Raw genomic sequence first — 20623 nt, 5'->3', positions numbered from 1 at the left:
TTGCATATTTGACATATACTTTTTGGATAACCCAGTATGATTTCCTGGCTTCTTCTCTTTTGGCTTTGGTTGCTGCTCTGCCATGTAACCCTTCACATTCTTGTCATTCCCAATTCTTTTATGTGCCGCGCTGTGGGAAAGACCTCGAACCTCATCTAATAGGGGAGCAACTCTAGACCCTTCGCGGTTTCTACGTGTGGGTGTCTCCAAGGCTGACTCTACTATGCCTCTTCTAGCTGCGTTCATCTTGGTAGGCTTCCATTTTTGCCTGGCGATTTCAGGGACCTGATGATGGGATCCCGGTAGTGCTTGTAACCGGGCTTTCGGTTTATCTTGAATCTTAGAACTAGAGACAACAGCGTCTTGCTTCATCATACCCAGTCCGGGGGCAATATCCGCGGTGTGTTCTGTTGAAAACCATGCGTCCATAGTTGCCTGCTGCAGTGCTAACATCTCGCTGGTTTCTGGAGTATAGCTCTCTACGCCGAGCGAGAGGAATGCACCCGGGTTGCCAGCAAGGTCTGCATACTGAATACCTGGTGATACGACTGGAAGAGGCACCCAAGTAGTCGAACCAGCATAACGGCGGCGCGGTGAAGTTTGCGGCAGAGATAGTCGAGATTCGCCCATCGACGGACTAGACTCAAGTCCAACAGACTAGTGTTATATTAGGAACATAGTATCCAAAGAGATATCGACTATTAAAATGAAGGTATTTTAGCTTAGAAAAGAAACACTTTTTATCATACCTGAATATTGCCGTGATAATCGTAGTGTTCTGGTTGTCCGATGTTAGGACGCCCTGGATGATTACCAGTGCCGACCCGAAGAACTGGCCGAGGTCGCTCAGCGCTTGCCACTTTCAGAGTCATCTTTAAGTTGGATAGAAGTTAAATTCGGGTTGTCTTTTAAGTAGGAATGGGACAGTTATGGAGATAATCAAAACGGTTTGGACACAAGGGGAGCGGAGGTGAACGTGGATGGGAATATATAGAATACCTAAGATAAGACATAGAGGTAGGTGCGTTCACATAAATACCTACTTCTTAGATAAAATCTAAAAATTTGAGACGGAAGGAACATATGTAGATAAAGGTAAATAAGGAAATAAGGAAATAACATTTCGTTGCTGCCTCTACCTGTTAGGAGTAAGGATAGGTACCTACGTACCCAGTATCTATTCAACGGGTCAACGACCTGTACCTTCCGTACGTTAGGGATAAGGTTACACCTCGTGCAGATACAGGATACAGGTGCAAAATAAAGGTGACTACCTATGTACCATTAGAAATTCTACCTAACAAGCCTTGTATTGATTTCTATGGTGATGCATCGTCATCTATGCTGCTGTCCCCACTGTTGTTTATGACAACATTTAGAGTCGACACTTAGTCACGCAGCATCTAGGGCAAACTAGCTGTAGCAGATTGATCTGCCTATTTAAAACATCTGTTTAACTTCTAATATTATCATCCTTAATTTTTACTATTAACAAGCACTGATAAATTCATGCCCACCAAACATTTGCCTAAACACCAAGATGGATGGTAAAGGATCCCAAAAACGCGATGGTCGTCGTGGTCGACACCAAGGCTCTGGTTCCTGGCGAAAAAACACGGATTCCTCGCAGCAAGGTCGTAAACAAGGCCGCCAACAAGACAATCAGCAAGCTAATCAGCAAGCTCCCCGGCAAGGTAACCAGCAAGGCAATCAACAAGGCAATCAACAAACACTCCAGCAAGACCGCCAGAAAGACCGCCAGAAAGATCACCATCAGAATTATCAGTCATTCCGCCAACCAACCCAGCAGCCGATCCAACAGTCAGCTCAGCAATCAGCTCAGCAACCAGCTCAACAGCCAGTTCAGCACCTAAACCACGAATCTAGCCACGAGTCTGGTTATGAACCCAGTTTTGGATCTAGCAGTCAGACTCTCACCGACGTAAGTTTCGAGCCATCTCAATAAATACGCACATTTTCCTGACCTAGTCATATAGGGTAATCATGCCGTTGTGAGAACTCTCGTCGAAGAGGTTGATGCTCTGAGACACGCTATTGAATTTGTCGGACAGCGGAATGTCGAGACACTTGCCCACTTCGAGGCATTGAAAAAAGAATTCTCCAGCTTGATGCAGAAATACACGCGCCTCGAGAATTCATTCAAAGAGAGCGTCGTCAGCATTCCAGGGGGTAATCAGATCCTACAGTCTATGAAAGCAACCGAAGAGCGCCGGCGACGCACAGCCCGCAACTCGGTAGCAATCCCTGTTACTGCCCCTGGTCAGTCTCAGAATGAGCTTATACCAGAAGAGAAGCTTCTCATTGATGAAACCATTGACTACTGCTTCGAACTCCTCCACCATCAAGTTCACGTAACTAATGAACTCCGCGAGAAGCTCGACCTGGCGACCCAAGAGAACGCCGAGCTTCGAGCTCGCCTCCAGTCTAACTCTTAGTCTAAATCTTGGATCGAGCCCTTGCTCCAGAAACAGGACTTCGTAGTAGAGATTATGCTAGGGTTAACCATACCATTATTTCCTCTTCCATTGCAGATATCGCGTTTGGGTTGTGGATCAGCTGGTAAGTTACATGAATATGTTGTTAGTTATGATAAGAGCCTAACAAGATTTAGGTTAATATAAACCCCTTCAATCCTACAGATATTACAGGCTGCTTTCATGTCGCCGCCATATAGTCCTTAGTAAAATATCTAGGGAGATTAAGGGTATATGAGGTTTGCTTGGAAAGGGGAGAAAGGCCTGTATAGACTACGTTCTTAACAAGGAAGTTGGCAAATATGCCCTCGTTCATAGCATAGTCCGGTATTCCAAATAGATACTCCAATTGAGTTTTTATCTCCCGATATGCCCTTTTAAAGCATTGATAACATTCTGTAACCCTCGTCCTTTCCCTCCTCCGTCCCCCTGTTTGTTGTTCATTCATCGTTTGAGTTCCGTATATACATCTTTGGGTAATAAATCAGGTACTAATTCAACTATAGGCTACAAGATCAGGATTCCCTGAGATCAAGTGACTGTTGAGTCTAACTTATAAATATTGTTACGATGTGGAGCAAGAAGCAAGGAAATAGCTTCATTGCTCTGCGAGGAACTCTAAGTAGGTAACTACGGGGATTTACGGCTACCTAATACATACTAAAAGTATCCTTTGTTCTAGATATCTCGTCTAGAATCCTAGTAAATATGATATATCTTATAAAGATAGGTAGGTACCTACGTAGGTGCCCAGTATTTATAATTGACCCTCGGATGAGGGGTATTTCGGGATGGTGCATGTTGGCTGCGCCCTGTTTCAAACGAGACATTTCTAGGTTTATATACCTAGAAAACCAACCTCAATGAGCTTGAATACCTAGGTAGGTAGGTAGGTATTTACCTAAAGTTAATATGGTTTATTGTTTTTCATTTATTTGAGGTTATTCCGATCTGATGATTCTAGTTACGTTCCAACCACTGTAGCCAGGGCAAGGCTGTACTAGCAAGTACCTAGGTATGTGTACTGATTTATTACAAGGTGGAGAACGAAGGAAACAGGTACCCCGTGCAAAGCGTGAAGTTCATGATGGTAATATGAAAGCCTCGTCACCGTAGTGACAGCCTGTCGTTCCTGAGGGAATTGCTAGCTCAGGAATACTGTTCTGACAGCCTCCTGGCAGTTGCTACGGGCGTGGCGGCCATAGTTATTGTAAGTGACATAAGGTCATTACCTGAGGTTTCCACTGCATCAGTACCTTAGGTACCTAACTATTAAGAAGGCTTCCTAACTACAAAAGTGTGACTGATCAGAAATAAAATTGTTAATAAATAATAGGGTACCCAGAGGTACCTATCCGCTGCTTCGACGAGGTTATTGTTTCAGCGTTTGTTGCAGACGTTCAGACAGAGCACTAAGAAAACAAAACGTCTTCACCAAAATAACCCTGATACCCATTAAATTTATCTCCCTACCCTTGGGTACCTTAATCTCATTCTATGAAGTCACGAAAACGTTGATAGCCGGAACCCATCAGTGTTGTCGACGATGGAGACCAAGAAGAGTACCCGAGATTCTGCAAAAGCTCGGGAGCAGGGCAACGTTTTGTACCGGAAAGGCCGGTATAGTGAAGGTGAGCATTATCTATGATAGGTAGTTGTCCAGATTATATACTCACAAGCATAATATAGCGTCAAGAGAATATCAGAAGGCTGCTACTCTGGCCCCTTCAGACCCCTCTCCATTATCAAACCTTTCAGCTGTCAGTTTTGAAACTGGCAAATACGCAGAATGTGCCGACTTCGCGGAAAAGGCCTTGAGCCTTCTCATAACCAATCCGGGACATGACCCTTTAAAGCAGAAATTGCTAGCCAGACAAGCCAAAGCTTATCTTCATCTCTCAACTCCGAGCAGGGCCGAAGCGATTTTAAGCCAACTGAAGCCAGGAGAGGAGGCTAATGATCTCCGTAAGTCGGTTATCGAGTTAAAAAAATTCGAGACGTTCCATCCGCAGCAAGGATTACTACGTGAGAGATTAGTACAACTACCACGACTGAAGCCAAACATGTGAGTTGCACAAAAGCACAAGAAATCAATTCTTAAGTTAACGTTTCGAAGTCAGGACCAGCCGGACTATTACGGTTTCGGTGACGATACAGCCGAATCGCAATATACGGCCGAGCTCGAGAAATCTGCCGGTAAGGAACCGGTCTTGTCTATCATGTTCTGTGGCGTTTCAGACGCTCGTCACGTCTTCCACACCGTTTTGCAGTACTCGTTAAAGAAGAAGAAGGGTCCTCAAAAGTTACACATAACAATGGTAGATCACAAGCCAGTTGTTATGGCTCGCGATTTGGTATTTGCCAGTATGCTGCGCGAAGCGGCTGTCAATCAAGAGTCAAAAGACGCGATGTTGCTAAGTCTGAGTTACGTGTACTGCGCTCAAGTCATCCCACCATTCGCGTGGGCTAACCTGCAAGATACCATAAGCAGACTACTGAATAGACTTGAAAAGAAGCAACAACCTGTCGAGTTTGTTTATCTTCGGACCCAACAGATGGGCAGCGTCGCGGTCATCTTGAAGAGTTGGAGGACGTGGCTTGCGGCGAAGTATAATACCTCTAAAATACGTCGCATTGTGGCTGAATGTCCTTCTAGGGTAATACCGGAGGAGATGTTTATGTTCTCTGAGTTCAAAGAAGACCGACAGACTTTCGATGAGTTCTCTGTCTTGTTCCCCCCCAAGACTATGCTGCCAATACTCGAGCCGGAATCGTCCACTCTCTACGCAGATTACCGAGCGGGAAAGCAGGGAGCTCAGAAGCGCGTTTCTGATTATCTAGATCAACATTGGAAAGTGAATGTCACACTTCTCGATCCGATAATGCATATAAGACAGCCAGAAGATGCTATATTTGTAATGGAGAGGCACCCATTCAGCATGATTGCATCGACGGTTACGCATTTGTCTCGACTGCGGGCACATGATAAATCGATATATTCCCTGAAGCATATGATGGATTTCTTCGAAAAGGTCAGCCAAGGTTTACTTCAGCTACAGGGTAGGCTGATAATGGAGGTGATTGTGGGGGACATGGCTGAAGTATTGGAGAGAATTCGTTACGGTATCTTGGATCGTCCCGAACAAGAGAAAGATGCAATAACTATCGACTGGCCTTTGACATACCATTTGATTCATATGAACAACATTCCGTAAGTCAATTTTATGCTTAACTAGGAAACACCACTCGGGAGCTGATAAATTATTAGAGACTATGTGGGAGGACCTCTGACGAGCTTTCTCTATGGACCCCCTATACTGAAGAAAGGGGTTGGCACAGGCTTAACCTCATGTTGCCTGCGACATACGCACTGGTGGGATGGTATCAATCATTTCAACTCGGAGCATTTATTAATGCATGACCGAAAATTGATTGAGGGGCATTTCCACGTCAAGCTTTCCAAAGAGCCTTTAAGATCGGAAGCACCCGTGCTACAATCCTATCATCGTTGGGAGAGATGCGAGAGCATGCGTCTCTCTTTGGAGCAACTGATGTCGCGAGTAAGCTTCTCGAAATGGTTATTTGCTCACTATCTCAAGATATGCATTCCATTCCCCCGCGATCCAGATGTACTTGGTTTCATTTGCCCTCTCAACATGACGGCATTTGTAAGACTCCTTATTCAGATGAGCGAGCTAGGCTATCCCGGTCATTGGCTATCAAATATTATCACATCTCTTAGTTCTGGTACAATCACCACTACAGCGCGGGCACCTCGAGACAAGATCCTTAATACTACTGATGTGGATAAGGTATATCCATCTCGCACTATTTGTGTGAAGCCTTGGTCAGCAGAATTCACTACGCTTGTAGCTCAATGGCGAGGACTCCTCCCTTTTACCATCGTGGTACCAAGCGGAACCCTACCCCCACCAGAGACCATCCTCGAATATTCGGTCAAGATCCCACATACCCCGGAAGCCGCGTCCGAGCGTCCTGAATTCATATTGATCTTCTGTCGAGAATACGACCTGTTAGAAGAAGAAGATCTACACAAGCTACTTCTTAACGACGAAAGAGGGGATACGACGGCTATAGCTCAGAAGATTAGGGCAGATTGGGTCAACATTGTGAGCACAATCAATTATGTCACAGCTACTAGCACGGCTACCTTCTGGCTGAGAAGCGACGTAGTGAGCTTGATGTGGAAAGAAGACTGGGACGTTTTCATCGGGAGGACTGATTCATGGGAACATCACACACCGGGCTATCCTGTGAGGGAAGTTCTCCAGAGAAAGAGGAATTGGAGGGACTGCGTGGTTGCGTGATTGCGTGATATCATGTGTGTAATTTGTTTACGTATGTATTTATGTATTGGCCCTCCTGGTTCGACGATAGGATCACAGTTCATTACATAGGAACAATCAAGTGAGCACGTTTTCGTACTTCTCGGCTAGTAGCCACACAAACCAACCCACGAAAGACATATGAGCGGACATTTAGGTAGTGGATTCGTATGAACTGTTGTCAGATGCTGGTAGGAGATCTCTAGAAAAGAAGACCCGCTGATGTGGGCTTGATTGAGGTCTATTTAAGATATGTTCTAGGTTACGACGTAGTTTTATTCGAGGTGTCTGGGGTGTTATTAGCGCCGACTGCTTTATTGGCTGATGGTGTCTGGCGCTTAATATCGGTCCACCGTATATACCGAAATCTTGTTTGTTATATACATACATACATACACTACGGGGATCAGCTACGAGGATCAGCTACGGGGTCAAGATTCAAAAGATATACGCGCATACCCATACCTGCTCGGTATTCCCAATCTGTAGACTGTAGTTAGATACCATTTTCCTTCCCGCCGCATACGAGTGGCATAGTCTTATTTGTCTGAGGCTCTAAACGTATGCAGTGTATGGCTTTCAGACCAGACAAGGGGTTTAACTAGCTTAGTCTGATGCAACCGCCCGCGACTTTTCCACCAATCGTCTTACACCGCTGCCGCTGATCTGAGATTGCGTTTTAGCCTATGGCGGGAGGCGGCAAGCTGGGTACTGCTAATTTCTATAACTCGAGGATGGAAGAAAGAGATCGATATTCGTAATAATATGACTTAATCATTATCTTGCATGTAGTTATTTATCCTAATACCATGATGATAGGTAACGTCTATTGACTTTCTTTTCTAGTAGATTGAAGGCGCAATAAAGTTTCCCCACCTAGAGACAATAATGTGGGACAGCCATACATTTGTACTTGATTGGTTGAAACATTTTACTCATCAAATCTGTACCTGATAATGTTGTCCAACCTTGGGGAGTTTTTTCCAATTCTTTTCTCTACAAAACAACTCCTTTAACTCAAAACATTCAGTCATTGTCCCCGAGTAAATCAAACAAGCTGTCTTAAACACGTATATAACTCTTGAATACACGTATTTCTTGAAGTCTACATCCTCTACTTAGATGACACATATTTGTTGTGTCGGCCATTTCGTGCGCCTCATGACGCAACTTGTCGGCAGGAACCCTTCCTGCATATGTACAAGAGGCATATCTCCTATGCGACTCTGCAGCGGGAGCTTAATTTGTTATATGCAGTCTGCTCTGTCTAATGTCACCTAACCTTAGCTATTTTACCTAGCAATTCAAACCTGACACTCAACATCAGATTACGTAGCTTATCGTACATCGTCACAGCAAGATTGGTGACGGTGAATAGGATACCACTCGGTCCAAATCTTCGCATCGCAATGATTAGAATATGGGAGAACAGATGGACCTTATACGTCTGCAAGAATTTGGTAGACCCTTGTCAGATAATCGAGTATGTCCGCATCAGTAAATATTCACCTGATACGAGTGTACATCTGGACCTCGGTGTAATGGAAATAGGCATAACTGGATGCGAGAATCACGGTATAAAACTCCGTCAATAAGTATCGAACCCAATTATTGATGACATCTGATTCGAATTTGACCTTGAAATGGGCATCCTAGTCAGGTAGATGAGCCAAGGAAATCGGCTAGTGAGGGCGCGCGGACAAGGAAATCGACTGGCTGAGAATGATCGCTGGCGCTTAACCACCTTTCTACACCGCGCGTAACCTTCACGAACAAACTGAACTGACAAAGAACATTCTAATTAAGCATGGCGGATAAGCGAAACAAAGACATCTATACATTTTATTCTGAAACAAGACCCGTCTTGATCATTCGGCCCTTGAATTGTCCTTGACTGGTCGTCAGTTTGTCAGGTCGTCGTCGTGGCCGGCAAAGTGGGTTGAGCTCGGTTTGACATTACACAACTTCTTTATCATTCAACTGTTTCCCCCTCCATTACATTCATTGTCCGACTACAATCACTTTTTACTTGTCAATTACAACCAATTTCTTTTTTCAATTCTCTGTCATCTTCTGACGTTAATGCAGTTACGGGTCACAATACATCGTTGAATGAATCACGATCTTTTCTTTTCCTTTCTGTTATCCTCCCGCCGCACTTCTTTTTATTTATAATTTCTTTGACGATACCCTTTTTGTTCCATCCTACCAATACTATATCGCACAAAAGTCTCCCGACAAGCACATCTGGTACGGCTTTTAGGAAGACGAGACAACTCATCAAGAAATTCGATCCTGCTTTTGTTTTTCCTAATTTTTTTTTCCTTCTTCGACATTTCAGTTATACCTATTTACGATAGTAAGAACATCCAAAGCACTTGGATAAACTCAAGAAACTCGAGCCCATGGCTATATTCCGCGAACAGGAGGGCTTCCCTCAAGTACCTCCTTCACTAAGACACGATGCATACGAAACCAAGGATGTAAGAAACATGAAGATTCGCGAGCTGCTATCTCAGAGCTCGGCCAAAGGTGCTACTCCCTACCTGGGACTCGGTTCGCGACTCTCGCAGATCTGGTTCAACCGATGGACTGTCTTATTACTCTTGGTCCTGGTCAACTTCCTTTTAACCATAGGTTCTCTGAATGGAAACCTCGATGATGCCAAGGTGAAGGCCCTATCGGCATGCACAAAAGTTGAGGATGTTGGCAGTGCTATGGCTTCGATGCCTCATTACTTATCCGTCGGAGTCAACCGCCTCACTGCATCTGGTATCACCGAATCTGTACACGCCTTGATGACCATCCTCGACATGATCCTTACCGGTATTGAGCAGCTGATCCTCTTCGTTATCGGTATGATGACAGACACCTACGTCTGCCTGATTACCATGGTGGTTCATGGAGGACTGAATGCATCGTCGCTTGCTATTACTAAGACCACTGAGGCCATGAATGATGCTATCGATGGAGTTGCCAAGGCAATCAACAGTACAGCTGACGACCTCCAAAAACCCGTGGATGCCATGTACTCGATCGTAAATGGTGCACTCAACGCAGGCGAACAAGCTACGAGCGCTGTTGGAGGAGCTATTAACACTGCAACAGCGGCGGTTGGAGGTGCCATCGAGACTGCTATTGGGGGTATCGGCGATATCTTCAACAAGCGTGCTGATATTCCACCTCCACCAGAGATCACTGGCGCTATCTTCAAACGTGTTGATCTTCCACCCAAGCCAGAGGTTGCAGGTGATATCAGAGCAGTTGCTGCCAAGCTCTCAAATGTCAATATCAATACCACCGGTTTCGTGTCGGATCTAGATGCCCTTAACCAAGAGCTCCCGGATTTTGATGATATCAAGAACCTCACTGCTATGGCCGTATCATTCCCATTCAACCTTATCCGAGAGCAGCTCACTAAAGCCTATGGCAACTGGGAGTTTAATGATAGCGTGTTCCCTGTAGCTAAGAAAGAGGCTCTTTCCTTCTGCTCTGACAATACGGCCATCAACGACTTCTTCGATGGATTGTACGAGATCGCCCATATTGCAAAGATTGTAGCAATTGTGGTGTTGATTCTCCTTGCGCTTGCAGCCTGTATCCCGATGGCCTACATGGAGATACGCCGATGGCGCCGTGCTCAGATCAGTGCTTCGGATGCTTACGACGACATGGATCTCGTATACATGTCCTCGCGCCCTACCACGGCTCGGGTTGGTTATTGGATTGCTTCGAAGTTCGGCGAGAAGCGAAGGGTTCTGGTACGATGGTGTATCGCTTACGCTACGTCCCTCCCGGCTCTCTTCGTCCTTTCCCTCGCTTTAGCCGGCTTTTTCTCCTGCTTCTGCCAGTGGATTCTTTTGAACACAATGCAGAAGGAGATTCCAGAGCTTGCAAACCAAGTCGGAGACTTCGCCAACCAGGTTGTGGGTACTCTAGACGGCGTCTCACAGAAGTGGGCGGACGATGCAAATGGTGTCATTACATCCTTTAGCACTGAGATTAACGACGACATCCTTGGAAAGGTGACGAACGGTACTGCTGCCATCAACGATACTCTTAACACCTTCATGTCGGAGATTGACAAGGGCCTAAACACAGTCTTCGGTCATACAATGTTCAAGGACCTTGCTGCGAACACGGTCCGATGCCTAATCGGGCTGAAGGTCGAATCAGTCCAAAAGGGTCTCACTTGGGTGCATGATCATGCTCATATCAACTTCCCCATGTTCCCTAATGACGTCTTCTCTGTTGGCGCAGCTAAGTCTATCTCTGGTGATTCGGACCTTACATCTTTCCTAGCCTCTCCTAGCAGCGTCACGACCGACGAGATAACTGGTTCAGTCACCCACGTCACAGATTGGCTGCGCAGCAACATCATTCAGGATGCGTTGGTTGCGACTGGTCTACTCTTAGTTTACGTGATCATCATTCTGATAGGTGTCGTTCGTACTCTCGTCGGCCATAGCGATGCCGAAGGAGATGCCCGCAGGAGGAGAATACAAAACTTCGATCCTTCCCAGCCGGCAGGAGGTAACCCACCTATGCAGATGCCGCAGTTCAGCGGCGCTGGAGACGCCAGTGCTCACCCTGATCATCAAACCTCGCCATTTGCCCGGGACGATGCCTTCAGTCGCGGAACCGTGCACGGCGGGCCCGTCACGACCGAGGAAGTTCCCCCTTACACCCGCCATAGCAGCTACGTCCAGTATGGCGACACGAAGCGCATGGAACACGATCCAATGCCGCCCAACTACAATGGTGGACGAGCTCTGACTGAGGATCCCTTTCGAGACCCGAAGCAAGGTTAATCAGCATTGTTAGATATATTTTATTATTTCTTGGGTAACTATGTGCTGTCAGCATAGGCCCTCTTCTTCGTTATTGTATTTTATTCATCAGCGATTATTATTATAGCGTACACTCACACATATACCCAAACACACACATACCCCCTTTCTCTCACTAATATCAACACATCCTACATCTCCTTGTGCAGACATTTCTAGGGTTACTTGGACGCGACATGGATAGATGAGGCATCATTCTTGCATCGGCATTGGTACGGTACGGCATAGCATAGCATGGTATTGCATCAGCGTCATTCATTCATTTGTCATACTCATCAGACGACCCAAGGAAAAAGGAGGGAAGAGAAAAGAGAGATCCGGCATCTCGGCTTACGCCACTAGCATAATTATTCTTTGTCCTTTTTTTTTAGTCTGAGTTGCGCGTCCCTGAGATGGACTCATGGTTTATTAAGGATTGGCCGTTGGACATTGCATCTACGGCGTTACGCGAGGTAATTCGACGGTCTGGAAAGGGAGGACTGTACGATAATACTGGATGGTTGATTGCATATTAGTTAAGCAATAGTGACCAAAAAATGAATATTCTTATATTAACTTTTACAATTGCTTCTCTCCTACTGAGATTAATTTGTATGCTTGCTAAAACCACGGAGAATAGTACCAGCAAGTGAGACATGGCCCTTTTTTTCACTAACAGGTAGCGTGATATTGAAATTAGGTAGCACCGAGAGTATAGATCGGCAATTCATTACTTAAGTATTTTCAATAGAATTCAGTCGCTCTGCTCCCTATTTCATGTTACGTATAGGTCAAGATGTAGAGAACCATTACTATGCAACCATACCCTAATGACATTCAACACCAATCTCCAAAGTAAATTCCCTATCATGACAATTGACTCCACATTCTCATTATAAATTAGGTTGCTGTCGCAATCCGCCAAGGCCATGACCACAACTTCGCAGAACTAGACGTGATAGTTCGTTCCTCTAGTACTGTGCACCTATAGCCCTAGCTTTAAACAAGGGCCGCTTGAGCGGCGTTCGAGGAACAGTATTCTACTATGATGTTTTACACTTAGAGGTACGGCAACTAGCGCCAACAATCCGGACGCATACTTTATCATCGCCAGCCTCTAGAGTTTTAATATCATGTGGCAGAGCCCGGCCGCGAGGATTTAACTTGGTCCCCTGCAGCTGGACCATGACGCAAATATAAGACGGCGACTCTCTTCTTTTATCGTGTCGTCGTAGTAGGGAAGCTTCTCGAGCTCAAGAACATGCCCTTGACGCTGCGAATCGCATCCTTGGTCTTCTTCACCTCGTCTGCGGGCTCCGTGCTCCGGCCGTAGCCCAACCCGCCGTGAATCGAGGAAAAGTCCAGCATGGGCGGAAGGCCTATCTTGTCGACTTCGTCGCGGACCTCCCGCAGGAGGGAGTTCAGATCCGCGGCGCTTTCGGCGTGGCGCACGTGCATATCGCTTATCTCGCGCAGGGAAGCGCGGAGGGCGGTGAGGCGGCGGGCTTGGGAGTCGATGGGCTTGTCGGCTAGGCTGTTCGTGCTGGACCCGAACTCCTGGTTCATCATCACGGGCGACGTCTGCGTGCCGATGTCTCGGTGGAAGAGCTCGGTGGGGTCGCTGAAGGTGCTCTCGTCGTCTGCGTAGGAGCCTTCATCCGGCCTCGACTTCAACAGCTTGCCGTTGTGATACGGGACTTCGCTGGCGGTGTCCTCGAGCTTCTCTACTAGCTGCCCTAGCTTCTCGCTTACGTGTGCGTAGTAGTCGGCCCGCGCATCGTTTAGGTTGCCGATCATGGGGTTGATGGCGAAACGTGCGGTGCCGTAGAGTAGTGCCCATATACTGCCGGAGACGGTGAGGATGTTGGCGAGACGGGAGGGTGTGATGAGAGGTTCTGGTTTAGGCGCGGTGGTTAGGAACTCTGGGTAGGTTATGATTGGTGTTAGGTTGCTTGTCGATGATGAAGTTGCTTGGATAATCTTCTCGACATCTCTACTTTCTTCTGCAGTCTGTTTCTCATTTGCCTCGGCGTTGGATTCATTAGTCGTAGGTAGGATCGGAGCCTGTGCATCTTGCTCGACTTCATCTAATAATTGTTGGATTTGAGTATCGTCAAGTCCCTTTCCCTTAAGGAATTCCCTTTTTTTCTCTATACTTGAGTTTTGAACCATCTCGTCCTTCAGAAACTTTCGGGCTTGGTCGAGGGTAACTTCTGTCGTCGTATCGACATCCTGAGAGTTGCTATTTCCCGGCGCATCTTTTTCCTGTGCATCCTTTTCCTTCTCGTATTGCGCATGTTGCCAGGCCGGTATCTTTGACAGCTTGGGATCGGCCATATTGGCAACGAGAGAATTCTGTAGGACTCTTCGACCTAGTCAAGTATATAAAATATAATTGAATTATCAAGCGGGAAACGATTGTGTTTGGTAGCAGTTTGATAGCAGTTTGGTAACTTAGTAATAAACACACGGCAACGCGAGGTCCACGGGTACCAATCTTATCTCTGGCGTAATCAGCCTCGGTACACTCTCCGGGCTCTAAATTGGAACCGAGCTTTACCTAAAGCTAGGGAGTACGCGGGTACATTTTGATGGGGAAAGATAGAACCACTAACGAACTTAGCAGGATTATCTAACAATTCATAACTTGAACAACGTAATAGCATTCTTTCATCACGTTTAAGCCTTCACCGACCTCACCTACGTGTACATATGACATATGTGCATATCTCATGTACATATCTTATGTACATGCGCGAGTTCTACACGTGACACAATCCTCAATCGCGCCCTTCAACTCGAATCATTTCATCGTCAATACGTTTCTTTCGGTTGGAGAAGGGATAGAAGATTTAGCGGCGAGGATTATCTCAGTCCTAAGCAAGACTTCGATTTCGCTTGTTTAAAATTACCTATCTTACTTCATAACATATCGCCACCTTTTTAATTATTCTTCGGGTCGTATATATTGAATACTCCGAGACGTGCCTTGATCTCAATATCACAGGTTGAAAACATTGGTACCCACCTGCATCACTACCGACGATCAAGAGAAAAGGCCATTCGATTCCCTATTCGATTTCAATTGAAGTGAGCGCTTCCTTTTGCTATCGAGCATCGCTCCCCCTTTGGTTGTCACACCTCAAGGCTCGGGTTACTTAGAAGATTAAACCCGGAAGACTTCCCGAACCACAAGCCAATTGTCCAAAAAGTTGCCAAGCTTTGACGAGGTGCTCAGCTGGAGATCGAAAGGTATCCAATTGAAGAGAGTCGCATATCATTAGCTTAGTCTGTCAGCCACAGCTGGAGATATACGAGGATCCTTGGGATTCTCAATTCATCATGTAAGTCTTAGGTGCAAATCCTAATAATGAGCCCTTCTTTCTCTCGTCAGCATATGTCAACTTCCCTGTCCCGAATTCATCTATGTCTCTACCAATATCCGTCAAGAATAAAAGGGGGGTAAGTATGAGGAGAAGCATATCACGAATTGTCCATGCGATGGAAAATGGCGTATGGTGATGATAGGAGAAGATGGATAAAAGGAGGGGAATGAGGATGATGAAAATGATGCAACTCGATGCCGATGCGATGCATAACGCAGGTCTAATGCTTGGTTTTCCTTGGGCGTGTACTTCGTACGAGGTATAAAAGAAAATCTTTGTTGTCGGGGGTTGGCTGCATTGATTTAAATGCTGCATCGACTAAATGGAAAGGAAAGGAAAGGGGAAAAGGGTTCTTGGTGTGTTGCCTCAAATATCTTGTTGATTAAATTCAACTGGTTGAAGCTTCGATCCAATGGCCAATGACCAATGACCAATCGCAATCACATATACTCCGATCTAAAGCATCCAAGCGGCAAGCGGCAACCTGCTTTTTCTACTCGTACCCGACGCAGGCTTGTTTGCGTACCGTAGGCACCAAAAGGCACCAAAAGGCACCAAAGGCACAGCACCAAAGGCACAGCACCAAAGGCAAGGCACCAAATACCACCATCAGACAGCAGCTGTATGTGTGTGTGTGTGTGTGTGTGTGTGTCCATGTGTCACGGCATCTGACGCCCCAAGCTTATTTCAACTTCGACAAAATAAAAATAAAAATAAAAAGAGAAACGACCCCTTGCGCCTTTGCGCGCCACCCCCAAAAAAATAAAAACCTATTTGACCTTACACATACCTCTTCTTTCATTTCAAACACCAATTTCGTCATTCGTCATTCAATCATAAAACTTCACCTATTCCCCATTCACCCATATCTAAAATATAACATCCCCTCTCCTCCCTTACCTATCCTTAAACGTATCCCAACCTATCAACCCCCCCCATCACTTACTCCAAAATGACATCCCGTCCACGTCGTGCAGCCGCTCAGAGGGCAAACACAGCTATAACTGACATGGTCGATAGCGACAACCATATCAATAGTCGTACGGGCAGAACAATGTCCTCCAGGACTTCTCGCCGATCTGAGGGTAAGAGTGCCGTAGCATCTGACTTGCGCGGTCCTCCCTCCGAACCCTCAGATTCTAACCAGCATATCCATTTTACAGTTAAGCTTCCAGCAAGCAAGCTTCGCCAGGCCACTTCTAGCCGCCAGCAACCTTCAACCCCTAGAGCCGGGGATGGAAAGCGGAATCGTTCTCAGAAGAAGAGCTACGTTGTCGATTCTAGCGATGAAGAAGACGAGGACGAGGCAGAAGACGAAGTTCAAGTTGAAGAGGATGACGATGACGACGACGACGATGACGACGAAGATGCCGAGGGAGAAGATGACGACATGGCGGATGAAGACGCCGAAGGCGAAATTATTGTCGACGACACTATGGACATCGATGCCGAAGGAGACGACGACGATCTAGGCGAAGAAGATGCCGAGGGCGAAGACGATGACATGGATGTAGACCCCATTCCCCCTCCAGCACCTGTAATTAAAGTCTCAAAGCCTCAAGCTAAGAGCACCCTTACCGGCAAGTCAAAGGCCCCTACTAAATCTAACTTGAAGGCTGCCACTTCTCAAGCGAGGGACAGCGACGACGATGAGGAACTTAGCGAGCTTGAAAGCGACGCCGACGAAATTCAGGATACTGTTAAAGTAGGAGGAGGTGACGAAGAAGATGCTGAAGGGGAAGATGAGGAAATCGAAGCAACCAATATCGCCGAGGATGACGAAGACGACGACGCTGATAGTGACGGCGGCGCCGAAACCCCTGATCTCACGCGAATGACCAAACGACAGCGTGCCCGCTTTGAGGAAAATGGAGATTCATTGATGAAGCTCTCTGACGGCAAGTAACCCACATTCGTCACTATGGTCTAGACTAACACAATTACAGAGGTACAAGCAAAGAAGCATTTCACAGCCGAGGAAATCTCTATGCGCCGTGCCGAGATGGCTCGTCGGCGACGTAACTTGAGTGAGAAGCGAAATGAGGAAGTCAAGGTAAGCTAGTGGTGTTTCTAAAAACAGGGAGTGTCTATTAAAGCCATGAGAGTACGTCAGCTAATAACCCGAATTACAGATGGAGACTATAAATAAGCTACTTAAAAAGCAGGCCCCCAAGACTAACCGCAAGTCTCAACTTGCTGGAGAGCTGACCCCTGATGCTGAATCTCGGAAACCCAATCCGGTGTTTGTCAGATGGGTTAGCAGCAAAGACGGTAGTCGAGTCGGTGTTCCTGATGAGATGCTTTCTGGATCATCCGGCAGAGTTTTCGTTCCAGGTGGCCTTGGGCGTGGGAAGATGGTAGAGGAAGTCTCGTAGGACGAAGAGGATCACGATCTTGATTCTTAATCCCCAACCGATATAACAATTATTCTCGGTTTTGCGGTTATTCCCTCCGGATTGACAAACATCGTAAACGTTTCGTCAATAATATCTTCTAAATTACATTCATGAGTGCGTGTATTATAGACTCATCATATTCAGTCCTGGGGAAATTAGGGCAGCATATTATTGTATTGGGATTGGAGCTTAAGCTTTAAAAAAAAATTAGCAAGGGTGGCAACTTAATAGAACGGTGCTTTGACGGCAATATTATGTCTCGAACTTTGGACAGATCACATTTTCCATATGATAATTACTACCAGATTGTCTCAGTTTGTTATACCCACCTACCCAGGTTAGGTATCTAACTTGATATCATTATTCTATAGATTAATATGTATTAGTTACAAATATTGGAGGATAGCTACAGGCTAAGGGATTAAAACGTCGAACTCCGTATCAAGTATTTGTTAGTGAACATGTTCTTTCAGGTAACATTAGGCCTCAGGCCAGAATATTTGAAATATATAGCATTGTCCTTTACTTAAACTCATATCTACATCCGTATCCGCACTCTTATACCTTGTGTGAGCACTTCGCTAGTTAAAGTTGATACGATAGTTTTTTTGATATGGTATTTTAAGTATGTGTAGGTATATATTCTACCTGGTCTCGAACTTAATACAGCCTCATTAGCATTGGTCTTTGTGGATAGCGCCTACTAACTACCATAAAGACCACTTCGAACAATGTGTTGTACATATCTTTGTACATTTGCTGCGCACATTACCATTATACTTTCCTCCTATACTAGATGGCTTGAGAGTATTTAAATGTGCCCTCAGAATTATTTCAGTTGCGTAGTAAGTTGCTAGAGATATTAAGAGATAGAAGTCATTACCTATTAGGACGTGTCCGTGTCCTCCAAAAAGTGCCCACTTGTCACTTGTCACTTGCCACCTGTCGCGTAGTGGCTTAGGGTCTGTTCCTTCTAAGAGTCTCAATTATTTTGTGGGAGTTTAGGTCATTTAAAACTTGACCCATCTCCCTTTCCAACAAATTCTACTGTTGGTGCTTCATGCTTGACTCACTACCTGCCAGTTGTACCCTATTCGCTGGAATTACAAACAGCATTTAATATCGTCACCTTACACATACATTAGGTACCCAGTCATACTACTAAGTTGGCCTACCTCAAACCACAACTCTTTCGTTGGTGAATAGATGTTTGTTGAATAGCTTAACTTTTGGACTGCTGGATTTGAACTTTGGACGTTTTCGTTCTCGATCCTACACCTTGTTATCTAATTCCGTTTCTCGACTTTTACCAGTCTGCTTCTCCAGGACCCTACACGAGATTCTCAAGTTAAGCCAGTTTTATCAATCATCTAAATACTTTCATCTACCTACCAAGGTACAGTCGGCCACTTTCCACTCATCATCACTTGGATTCTATCATTTTCCTCCTCTCTACACTACATTACAACAAACAAACAAACCATCACGATGACTAAAAAGCGAGCATTCGCTTCCGAAGAGGGAGACTGCGCTAGCAACAAACGTGCCCGCACTGAACCGAGCGCGAGCGCGAGCAACAACAGGAACATGGCTATCAACACAGCGCTGAGCAGAGCCAATATCGGGAAGAAATACTCCTGGATGAACCGGGTAAGCTTATTCTCGGTTCTTTGCGGAATCTCTATCAAGTCTAGCTGTAGCAATATGTTATCTTCAAGGTTGCGTAGTGCTGACAAGTCCCTGCAGGATACAGGTGCTCTTGAGAAGCCTCAGCCTCCCGCCCATAAGGCTGAGGGAAAGGAAGGAGAAGAAGGGCTTGCGGACTATCCAGGAAGCCCTGAGTCATACACCGCCTCTGCCCCTGTTACAGTTGTCAATGGTGACCCTATACAACCGAGCATTGAGAATACGTTTGGAGACGCATCCGAGGAATTCGACGAAGAACTAGCGGCAATGGAAAAGGCACTGGCTGAGGAAGAAGAACGGGCGAAAATGGAAAAGACACCAGCTGAGGACGAAGAGTTCGACGAGATAGTGGCTGCTATGGAGAAGGAATTGGCCGAGGATCAGATGGTCAAGTCTAAGTCTGGCAACGGCTCCTCGGAGTCCCCTATCCTTATCTCCTCCAGAGAGTCTAGCCCCGTCAACATCCCATCTAAAGAGGATACGCCTGCCAAGAACATCGCAGAATCGAAGAAGCCGGCCCTCCCAACTCCACCTAAGACGGACGATGAGAATAAGAAGGCTAGACAGCAGAAACAACAGAAACCGGCAAAGAAACCAGCGCAGAAGAAGCCGCTGCAAAAGAAGCAGACGCCTGTTGTTCAAGAACCTGAGGAAGACCCCGCCGTAGCGGAAGCTCAAGAACAAGAAGACCTATACGCCATGCTAAATTATATCTACCAATTTGCCTATTAGGGGGCATCTCTGGATTCCATTTTTGCGTCCATACCATTCACAGCATCGGAAAACAAGCGTAGGCCAATACGAAGAGATAAGGCCTTACATTCAGAGGGCATAAATTGCATTTCATTACATCAGCGAAGATACCCATTATTTGTTGTCGGAGACAACATCAGGTTGGCCGTTTAGTTTTTGGGACTTTTGAGTCTCGATGTTTCCTGTACATGAGACTCATGCTGGACTATCTATTGGAAGGTTATACTATACGCAGTAATTGCGTTGAGATTTAGTATAGGCTTTTACCAGCTGATCCGGGAGGGACAATGTCCGCCTCCTGCGTATTGATGCGCGTGAGTTGGTCATCAAGCTATATAGTCATCTATAAATACAAAAATATATCGTGAACTTGGTTACCAGTGAAAATTCGAGTTTAGTGATATGTTTTTGGTGTAGTTGGCTAGCAAATTCGTAGACACTGAAATGTTCGTAGTCTTCCCTCTTCACGAAAAGGTTATCGCTCCGTCAGAAAGAACCGTTGATTAATATCATATTGGACTATCAATGCCTGGCTCTTCTCCATCTTTTGAGGGCGCTGCACGCCTCTCATATACCTAATCCTAGCAGATTCAGGGGTAGATTATCTACCCCTAAGCCACGTATTCCCTGATATGCTCCTACCGATGCATAACCACCTCAAGTTTCCAGTGTATCCTAATTCTACCAAGCTAAGGCACTGGGCTGACCGTATTATCTATCTAAACTTCGATG

The 20623-nt window shown here is 45.8% G+C and overlaps 6 protein-coding genes across 7 annotated transcripts; 5 read left to right on the top strand and 1 right to left on the bottom strand.

Annotated features, from left to right (window-relative positions):
• Window positions 1–1544: 1544 nt before the first annotated feature.
• On the top strand, window positions 1545–2456 carry GL218_00638 (uncharacterized protein; the record flags this gene model as incomplete). Of its 2 annotated transcripts, XM_033577069.1 has the most annotated exons (3): window positions 1545–1694; window positions 1739–1942; window positions 1998–2456. In XM_033577069.1, 3 exons carry the CDS (start codon window positions 1545–1547, stop codon window positions 2454–2456), a joined length of 813 nt encoding a protein of 270 aa, XP_033442303.1. The 2 variants fall into 2 exon arrangements, with proteins under 2 accessions (XP_033442303.1, XP_033442304.1); XM_033577068.1 differs by lacking the exon at window positions 1998–2456 and having other exon boundaries at window positions 1545–1874.
• A 1585-nt stretch (window positions 2457–4041) lies between these two features.
• On the top strand, window positions 4042–6823 carry GL218_00637 (putative tetratricopeptide-like protein; the record flags this gene model as incomplete). The annotated part of the gene is made up of 4 exons (XM_033577067.1): window positions 4042–4126; window positions 4227–4560; window positions 4612–5706; window positions 5764–6823. 4 exons carry the CDS (start codon window positions 4042–4044, stop codon window positions 6821–6823), a joined length of 2574 nt encoding a protein of 857 aa, XP_033441922.1.
• Window positions 6824–9246: 2423 nt separating this feature from the next.
• Window positions 9247–11652, top strand: GL218_00636 (Plasma membrane fusion protein PRM1; the record flags this gene model as incomplete). The annotated part of the gene is made up of 1 exon (XM_033577066.1): window positions 9247–11652. The coding sequence occupies one exon, from the start codon at window positions 9247–9249 to the stop codon at window positions 11650–11652; it is 2406 nt and encodes an 801-aa protein (XP_033441923.1).
• A 1236-nt stretch (window positions 11653–12888) lies between these two features.
• On the bottom strand, window positions 12889–14007 carry GL218_00635 (uncharacterized protein; the record flags this gene model as incomplete). Its single annotated transcript, XM_033577065.1, has 1 exon — window positions 12889–14007. One exon carries the CDS (start codon window positions 14005–14007, stop codon window positions 12889–12891), a length of 1119 nt encoding a protein of 372 aa, XP_033441924.1.
• Window positions 14008–16008: 2001 nt separating this feature from the next.
• Window positions 16009–17431, top strand: GL218_00634 (INO80 complex subunit 2; the record flags this gene model as incomplete). Its single annotated transcript, XM_033577064.1, has 3 exons — window positions 16009–16954; window positions 17003–17109; window positions 17189–17431. 3 exons carry the CDS (start codon window positions 16009–16011, stop codon window positions 17429–17431), a joined length of 1296 nt encoding a protein of 431 aa, XP_033441925.1.
• Window positions 17432–18940: 1509 nt separating this feature from the next.
• Window positions 18941–19870, top strand: GL218_00633 (uncharacterized protein; the record flags this gene model as incomplete). Its single annotated transcript, XM_033577063.1, has 2 exons — window positions 18941–19102; window positions 19199–19870. The coding sequence occupies 2 exons, from the start codon at window positions 18941–18943 to the stop codon at window positions 19868–19870; spliced, it is 834 nt and encodes a 277-aa protein (XP_033441926.1).
• Window positions 19871–20623: the final 753 nt, after the last annotated feature.

This window comes from Daldinia childiae, assembly GCF_008694065.1.
Source record: "Daldinia childiae strain JS-1345 chromosome Unknown Scaffold1, whole genome shotgun sequence".
NCBI lineage: Eukaryota > Fungi > Ascomycota > Sordariomycetes > Xylariales > Hypoxylaceae > Daldinia > Daldinia childiae.
Note: the sequence above shows the minus strand (reverse complement) of the source record. Positions and strands in the feature narration are given on the sequence as shown.